The sequence below is a fragment of the Nanorana parkeri genome, unplaced genomic scaffold, assembly GCF_000935625.1.
Source record: "Nanorana parkeri isolate BGI_ZX_2015 unplaced genomic scaffold, ASM93562v1 scaffold2493, whole genome shotgun sequence".
NCBI classification, from domain to species: Eukaryota; Metazoa; Chordata; class Amphibia; order Anura; family Dicroglossidae; genus Nanorana; species Nanorana parkeri.
In genome coordinates, this window is record NW_017308761.1 from 47685 (window position 1) to 57102 (window position 9418).

A 9418-nucleotide genomic window follows, 5' to 3' on the forward strand; every position below is an offset into this window, starting at 1 on the left:
TTAAAGGAGAACTATGGGGTCAGTGTTTTTCCCCATAGTTCTCCTTAGGGTAACGGGAGGACACAAACTAGCGTCCTTCCGTTACCCTAAGCTCAGTATACCGCGAGCTACAGCTCGCGGTATACTGAGACGCCGCAGCCGGAGCGGATCCCGACGTAGATGACGGGATCCGCCCAGCTGTGTGAGTGACTGCTGGCTCTAGAGGCAGAGCCAGCTGTACCCGCGCCCTCCTCCGTCCGTTCCGCCAGTCAGCGCTGGCAGATTGGAGCAGGGAGAGGGGAATCCAGTCCCTCCCCCGTCACTGCAGAGAGCCGTGACAGGATCGAGAGGTGAGCGAACCTGGTATGTGTTCATTTTTTTCACTGGCACTTGTCACAATATTTACCAGGACTGAGTTAGATAGTATCAATTTTTATTGAACCTTAGACACGGACTTAGACACAGACTTAGACACTATAACATTACAGGAGGACCTGGATAAAATAGGGGAGTGGGCATTAATGTGGCAGATGAGGTTTAATGTCGATAAATGCAAAGTAATGCACTTTGGAATTAAAAATAAACAAATGGGTTATACAATTATTGCTGGGAAGTAAGAAACGGAGAAGGATTTGGGGGTCATTGTAGACCACAAACTGAAAGGTAGTTTGCAGTGCCAGGCTGCTGTAAACAAAGCTAGCAGGGTCTTGTCCTGTATTAAAAAGGGGATGTATTGCAGGGACAAGTCTATAATTTTGCCACTTTATAGATCATTGGTTCGACCACATCTGGAGTACGCGGTCCAGTTCTGGTCACCAGTACTAAGAAAAGATGTCCTTGAGTTGGAAAAAGTCCAGCGGAGGGCAACCAAACTAATTAGGGGTATGGAGGACCAGAGCTACGAGACGAGGCTACTAAATTTAAACATGTTCACATTGGAGGTGAGGAGATTAAGGGGGGATATGATTTCCATGTACAAGATGTTCAATGGTGGCAGCAACATTAGCGATAAACTGTTTAAAATTAACTCCATTACAAAAACTAGAGGCCACCACCTAAAATTGGTGGAAAAAAAATTCCAGCACAAGGGGCGAAGGGGGTTCTTCACAGTAAGATCAGTTAGGGTCTGGAACTCACTGCCACAGGCGGTGATTTCAGCAAATAATGTGGAATTGTTCAAGAAACTTTTGGACGATTTCTTAAGGGACCGTAATATACAGGGGTACAGGTAACATACAGGGGTACAGGTAATATACAGGGGTACAGGTAATATACAGGGGTACAGGTACTCCTAGAATGAGATCCTAATAGGTTGGACTTGATGGACAAGTGTCTTTATTCAACCTCAAATACTATGTAACTATGTATATTTGACACTGAAACAATTTGTTACACTGTATTTTTAACCACATGAATTGCTTTATTTCTTAGAATGCAATGTTGTACCACTGAAAAATTCTCACAGAGATCTAATTGATTATGGTTATAATTATTCACACTTCAATATATTTAGATATTTGATAATTATATATTTGTTATTCGATGAGGATATATTGGGATTTTTTTTTCACTTTTAACACTGGGTATTTATTTTATTTGCTCACCCTTAGCGCTGTGTTATCATTTTCATATCTAGGGATGAGTTTGAGGGCCAAGGTTATATTTATGGGTAACCTTGAGGGGTATTAGTAATATTTATAGGTTACCTTGAGGGATATGAGTTATATTTATGGGTTACCTTGAGGGGTATGGGTTATATTTATAGGTTACCTTGAGGGGTATGGGTTATATTTATAGGTTAGCTTGAGGGGTATGGGTTATATTTATAGGTTACCTTGAGGGATATGAGTTATATTTATAGGTTAGCGTGAGGGGTATGGGTTATATTTAGGGATTACCTTGAGGGGTATGGGCTATATGTATGGGTTAGGTTGAAGTTGATATCTAGGGATTAGGTTGAGGGCCAAGGTTATATTTATGGGGATCAGGGTTATATTTAGAGGTTAGGTTAAGGTTTTAGGCCTAAGGTTAGGTATGAGACCCAGGTTTGGTATTAGATTTAGGTAGAAGTTAGGTGTTAAAGTGTACATAAACCCTGAATCTATTTTTCCATATGTTTGGTACTAGTAGGTAGACAACTGAAGGAGCAAAAGGCAGGCTGACAAAGGATAAAGAAGAGCATATTGAAGAATCTCTCGGCCTTTACTCTTGACTTTTTATGCCAAGTATAGCCAACGAGTAAAAGCAGAGGTTGGCCTTACCAGAAGTGTAGCAAGTGTTATAAGCCAACTCGTCATCACTTGGCATACTCTGAACACAGCTTAGAAGGGTTTCACTCTCTCCAGAACCGTAATCTGACCTGCGTAGCACTAAGTGGCCCATAGTGAAGGTCACGTCTCTGTAGAAGACCTTGGGATTGGAGCAAGAGAAAATTTGCGTTGTGAGCTTGCATATCCCACGATGGCAATAATCAACGAAGGATGGGCGATGTTCTAACCTGGCTGTATATTGAGTATATCCCAGAATGCTTCACTCTTACACTTCGGCCGTGAACCTCTAGGGACCTCCCTTCCTGCAGTGATGTTTTCCAGGAGATTTCTGTACGGTCCGCAGAGTCTGAAGCAAACAAAAAGTAGAGGAGAGCAATTATTTTTATGATGAAGTGAGTTCGAGGACAAAGAAAATCTGAACATAGACCACTGTGAAGAACCTGATAAAGTTCTCCAAGGGTCTTGCTTATGAAGATAGGTTCTCATCCCACGAATTTCAGGGTGCCTGAGAGCTAAAAGAGGATAGTGGCTGATTACTTTAGGAATTATGAAATGATTCTTATTCCTTCAAAGTTCTTCAAGAAGAAACTTGATTCAGTTACTTCCAACACGTTTGTAATGCACATTCCTCGGAGATGCCCAAGCCCTTCTATAAGGTGAAAATGACGGCCGTGCATGTGCGCAAACGCCTCTATAGAACAGGCCAGAAATATGCAGTAGTGCGCATGCGCGCGCAAAGACACGCAAACGTCAGGCGCACAGGAAGTGATGCTACAAGCATTAATGGATTGGCCTTTTTAAACAAGCCTGCCCTGCTCACTGTGCTGATGGTCTTTCAGCTGTGTGTGTGTTCTTGTGCCCATTATCCTGTTGAAGACTTCTGCCTGTACCCTCTTGACTCGGATTGTTTGGACTCTTCTTGGTCGCTGTCTGCCCCTGACCTCGGCCTGTTTCCTGGACTTACCTCGCTGCCCGGCTGGTTCTGATCCATGGCTATCCTTGACTTCGTTCCTGATTTGGCTTATCCGCTCCTGGACTTTCCTTGCACCAGTGCCTGATCCCACCTGTGGCACTCGTGCTCCTCGCCTCCTCTAACTCCCTGTTCCCACCTCCACGGGGTGTAGGACACGAGAAGTAAGAGAAGCCTCCTCAGCTGTCGGTCTCTCACCAGGTACGTGATACCTACTATATCACTACATAGTATAAGGAGGGTGGCAAGAATATTAAGAGCCAGCATTTAAGCCAGCCCTGTGCCACTGCCCCCCGCGTCCCCTTCCCGAAAAATATACTCACTGAGCCATGTTCCCTTGCTGCAGAAGTCCACCCTGGGCAAGCTCTGGTGGAGCTTAGCCGGGTGGATTATGTCAAGGCACCTACACATGTAGCACTGTTGATGCCTGCTTCTTCGGACCATACACTGCCACATAAGGGAGGTTACATGCTTTCCCATACCCAAAGCAACAGAATACAGATTCCACCCTTTGGCATGTACAATGCACAATGGCTGTGATTAGGTATTGGGAGCCCAGAATTGCTAACAATTAAGTATAGCACTCCTAGGCTCTAGGTTATAGACAGCAGGTGGGTAGGGGAGTGAATAATTTTGTCTTTATAACATGGCCTATGTGTGATTGGAGAGGGAAGAGAGGTGGATAGTTAATTTGGAAAATGGTCTCACCGACTGAAGATACCGACTCGGCTACCAGGTGGAGAAGCGAACGATTTCCTGAAAGAAACAATACAGTATATTGAAAATGCTTTGTGTAAATCTTTATATAACGTTGGGATGAGACAGTGCCAGGACAAGGTCCATTATCACCAAAGACAAAAAGGCCCAACTGCTCCCTTTCTCCCAACCATTTTATTATCAATTTCAGGTGTTGCACCCCCTTTACCCCTGGGCAGATGAGGGGGACCCCCAGGCAGCTCAGTAAGCTCTTAGGGCGGAATCCTTGGCTGGTTGTAAGGCAAAAAGGAAACTGGGCGCCAGTCACTTTAAGAAAACGTAATGGGTTGGTTTGGCTCAATAAGCTCCAGGGGAGAGGATTAGGACACAGGATACAACAGGCAAAACATTCTTAGACTTCTATTCTTGGACCTTCAAGCCAAGACCGGCAGTCTGTATACGTTGAATGTTGAGCACAACCTGTTAGCACAAGTACCTTCTAGAATGAACAGCTAGAACCTGCTGCAAACCTGCAAGGAGGGGGTGAGACTGGAGTTGGGCTTTAGGGTTAAAACACAGCTTTGCGATCGGGTGCATTGCAGTAAAATTTTCAATGGCACCCCAATGCACAAAGGCAACTCAGCCCTGACGCTCAAGCTTTGCAGCGCACCACAGTGCATGGTACCACACTACCACATTGTGTTGCGTTGGAGCAAGGGTGCATGCCTGTTTTTTTGGCTGCTTCTAGTGCATAGGCAGCCCATTCATGCATGCAACACAAGTTGGTGTGTGACACAACACACATTAACACAGGTGCCATTATTCAACACACGGGTGCAAAGAAGTGTGAATGGGCCATAAATGTCTTATTTTTAATTTTTTTAATAATATCGTTATCTTTCAAATAAACATTTATTATGGGAGGGTGCAGCTCACTTTGCAAAGCAGGCTGGCCTTCTAATAGGAATACAATATAGACACACCATAGAAGCCCTTGTATGAGTTAGCCGTTCTCAGGGCCAAACGTCAACCAAGGCATTACTCAGCAAAGGTTTCCATTTTTTTGGCCACTGCTTAGATCCCACACCGTTCGTCGCCTTCCTATCATGACGCTTCCCCATCTTCTGATCAATGTTATCTTTGTTCTGAGTCTGGCACCGGAACGAGGAAACAGATTACAAATATAAAGTGTATTTGCATAACAGAGATTAGCCGCTGGCACTTTAATTGTCTCACAGACCATAATGCATGACTTGCTAGAAGCAGACAAGTACACTCTGCAGACATTTCACAATTACTTCTTAGTGCCCCGAGCCAACGGGAGGAATGGGTTTTAACCCTGGGCAGTGAGAAGACGAGAATAGGATCAATGACGACAGGCAAGGGAACAAGATGGGTGAAAGGGAATGTGGCAAAAAGTTATTTTGTGTTGGCCTTTAACCCCTTCGTGACTGACGACGTACAGTGTACGTCGCCAGCATCGGGGCTGTTTAAAACAACATCCTCATTTACTTTCCATGGGCTGCCACTGACCCTCGGTCCACATTAGATAACCCAATGCCGTGCAAAAATCGCTTCTCTGCCTTTTGGCTAAGATCAAGTGTAGTATCTGTTCAATCAAAAAAAAAATCTGTTCTAATCAGTTGCAGGGGGGGAAAGGAGCCGCTGTACTGGCCTTATGGCTTGTATGGCTGGAATCTGAGTACCCTGCCTGGTGATGGGGGTCCTAAAAGGTCCTGGCTATGGGAAGGAAACCGAATTGAGCATCCACTCGCATAAGAGTGGGGTCGGGAGTACTTCTCGGGTGCTGGTATCTGGCAGGGCCCAGTTGCTCCTGATTTAGACGGGTCTACCTTGTCTGGCCATGGGCTGGGAAGGCACATGTGCTGATGGTCTTTCAGCTGTGTGTGTGTTCTTGTGCCCATTATCCTGTTGAAGACTTCTGCCTGTACCCTCTTGACTCGGATTGTTTGGACTCTTCTTGGTCGCTGTCTGCCCCTGACCTCGGCCTGTTTCCTGGACTTACCTCGCTGCCCGGCTGGTTCTGATCCATGGCTATCCTTGACTTCGTTCCTGATTTGGCTTATCCGCTCCTGGACTTTCCTTGCACCAGTGCCTGATCCCACCTGTGGCACTCGTGCTCCTCGCCTCCTCTAACTCCCTGTTCCCACCTCCACGGGGTGTAGGACACGAGAAGTAAGAGAAGCCTCCTCAGCTGTCGGTCTCTCACCAGGTACGTGATACCTACTATATCACTACATAGTATAAGGAGGGTGGCAAGAATATTAAGAGCCAGCATTTAAGCCAGCCCTGTGCCACTGCCCCCCGCGTCCCCTTCCCGAAAAATATACTCACTGAGCCATGTTCCCTTGCTGCAGAAGTCCACCCTGGGCAAGCTCTGGTGGAGCTTAGCCGGGTGGATTATGTCAAGGCACCTACACATGTAGCACTGTTGATGCCTGCTTCTTCGGACCATACACTGCCACATAAGGGAGGTTACATGCTTCAGGAAAGCCTGTGGTGTTTAAGCCCCCTAGAGTGGTGACCCAGGGGTGCCCTAGTAGCACTATGGGTTTGGGACTTTTGCTGCACATCGCCTCTTGGGCTAGACCTTTTGGCTAAGACCAGGGGTCATTTTTATTACCGGGCCACAAAGGCCCAGCCATTGTATTGTACTCTGGCACTCTAAATTATTTTTCTCACTTGTATGTGCACTCTACACTTTATTTTTGTGTTTTTCACTCCACAGGATGGAGGGTGTGGATCTTCGGGCCTACCCTGAAGTCTACGGGGAGGATGTGTGGCCCTTAGGTTCTTTCCTCCCCTGAATCGGGGATCTCTCTTCGGGGGAGACCCCAACCTAGTACTCAGTGGTCGGCTTCGGCTGGCCACAAGGAATGGGTCCGCCTGGCTTCGGTCAGGTGGACACGAGTGCCCTTCCCCTGTCAGGAGCCTTGCTCCCCGGGGGGTCAGGGATGGGCCCTGTCTCTTCGGGAGACGGACCATTTAGATAGCACCCCTTCTGTGCACTTTTTTTGTTCACTTTTTGGGTGTTTCAATGCGCACTCCACGGGCTTAAAGAAAAAAAATGCAGTGCAAAAATGAACGTGTTGCACATGGGATGGATGAGCCCTTTAAATGAGCCTTTTGTTTTTACAACTCTTCTATCAATCTTTTTTTTTTAGGAATGGAAAGTTTTTTTAATGGAAGCATAGCCTGACGACATGGCTTGCTGTAACGTACTAGAAATGTGTGTGGTCCTTGATTTTTATTGTAGGTGCGGCTAGGACTACAAAGGATGGTCAGCACTGCAGCAAGAAGAAAAGAGGAAGCCGGCTCCTCATCCAAGTTAACTGATAATTTGCATATAGTAAGAAGATAATTTAAATATATTAAAAATCTGCATATATTATAAATATTCTGTAAAAAAAAAGTGTGTTACTGTTCCTTTAAATAGATCGAATCCTTTGACATGCTCCTCCTGCTTAGTCTTACCATTGTGTCTCTTTTTTCTGGGGCAGGGGGCCTCCCTCTTCTGCCGCTGGCACAGCGACGTGTCACAGTATTTCTTCGCCTGCCAAAAGGAATTAATTGGATTAAAGTGAACCTGTCATCTCCCAAAAAAAAAAAAAAATTTAAAGGGCACCTCCTTGGGCAGATGCCTTACTACTTTTGATGAGCCAAATGAACCTCCCCCCATAAATCATTTGTGCCCAATGACTCACAGTTTATATATTACAGAGCTGCGGCCCTTAACTTCCTGTCGTGGAGAGAGGACATTGGCGATGTCACATGGAGTTGGTCCCATAGGATGGCAGTGTACAGTCAATCAATTAGGGTGGAGGCTGGAGGAGGGGGGAGCAGGATAGTGACTTGTATAGGTATATTAAGCACCAGAGATTGTTGATGCCGGGAATATCCGATTGCCTTATGGGGTCAGGAAGGAATTTTTTTCCCCTGTTGGAGCAAATTGAACGGTGCTTTATAGGGGTATATTTTAGCCTTCCTCTGGATCAACAGGGGGTAACTGTAGGCACAGCGTTCTGTTTTAGGTTTTTCTCCTTTCTTCTCTTATCTCTATAGGTTGAACTCGATGGACTTGTGTCTTTTTTCAACCTGAGCAACTATGTGACCGTCCCTACACTTCGGTGCTGTGTGTTTGTGCTAACTCACACTGCGCAGGACTGTAAGTCGGGAGCGCGCATGCAACGGTGGCTCCATACAACCCTGAAAGGCAATGGAGCCACCCTAAAACAGAAAACCCGCAGCAGTGATCTGCAAGATGTCAAAGAAGATAAAGCAGCAGCTCTATGCTCATTAGATGAATGACTCATGAAACGTCTACAAAGACCACTGCCATTCAAACATTGGAGCTTCAGGACACCTATACTGTATGTACTGTGCCTTGCAGCCAAGCAGCTTGATGAAGCCGGTTGGCTCAGTGAGCTTGTGGATTGAGTCGCAGCTTGATGAAGCCGGTTGGTTTGGTGAACTTGTGGATTGAGTCGCAGCTTGATGAAGGCGGTTGGCTTGGTGAGGTTGTGGATTGAGTCGCAGCTTGATGAAGCCGGTTGGCTTGGTGAGCTTGTGGATTGAGTCGCAGCTTGATAAAGCCGGTTGGGTTGGTGAGCTTGTGGATTAAGTCGCAGGTTGATGAAGGCGGTTGGGTTGGTGAGCTTGTGGATTAAGTCGCAGGTTGATGAAGGCGGTTAGCTTGGTGAGCTTGTGCATTGAGGTAGCATCAAACACTTTTGTTTTCCTTTCAAATCCACCCAACAAAGTGTAACCATAAAGTATTTTTCCTCAATTGGTCCCAAAACATACACTTCGCTTGGCCCTTCTCAGCTACGTTTCTCTGAACCTCCGCTTGGGCGGTGTGCTCCGTTTATATCAATGAAAGGTCACGTCGCCTCATGTTCCAGAACTACATGTCTCATGTTCCTTTGTGCCTTTTAGATTAAGCGCATGAATGCTCATCTGTCAATGGAAGCACTTAGAGAAGTCAGGAGAGTGGCTTGGGACTGCTGCCTGTGCGCACAGAGCGTTGACTTTGGATGATAGCTCGGCCAGAAGCGGGTAGATAAGGGTCTTGCTGTCCGTGCAGGGCGTCATGGACCTACTCCCTGAGGGTGCATCACCACCGCATCTAATGGTGTGACCTGGTTTACCAGTGGAGAGATTTTTCCTGATGATTTGCCGTAATTCGTACTTTAACTGCAATTTTATCATTTTTATTAATTTGTCTGCACGAGCCGTGGCCCTCGGGTTTCTGTTTCCGCTTCTCTGTTTCACAGTCTATTCAAGTCAGCTTGCAATTGGGTTCGCTTCAAACTCAATTTCTTCCAAACCCAAAAGGACGCTGGCATTCCCTGCCCCGCAACATCACGTAAAGGGACAGGATGTTGATGACATCATTGACCAGATTTGGCCATTTATGGTAAATTATGTCACGTCAATATGGCCACAGGGCCATACTGGGTCTATAATGTCACATCAGTATGGC

General features: G+C 46.2%; 1 protein-coding gene across 1 annotated transcript in view; it reads right to left on the reverse strand.

Annotated features, from left to right (window-relative positions):
• Positions 1–5968, reverse strand: part of LOC108801784 (tumor necrosis factor ligand superfamily member 13-like) — an 8880-nt gene extending 2912 nt beyond the window's left edge. Inside the window, exons 1-5 of the mRNA XM_018573695.1 lie at positions 5942–5968; positions 5003–5066; positions 3928–3975; positions 2477–2595; positions 2241–2388 (exon numbers count right to left, since the gene is read on the reverse strand). Of these exons, the coding sequence (XP_018429197.1) occupies positions 2241–2388; positions 2477–2595; positions 3928–3975; positions 5003–5066; positions 5942–5968 (406 nt within the window). The remainder of the gene's footprint in view (positions 1–2240; positions 2389–2476; positions 2596–3927; positions 3976–5002; positions 5067–5941) is intronic.
• Between the last annotated feature and the right edge of the window lie 3450 nt (positions 5969–9418).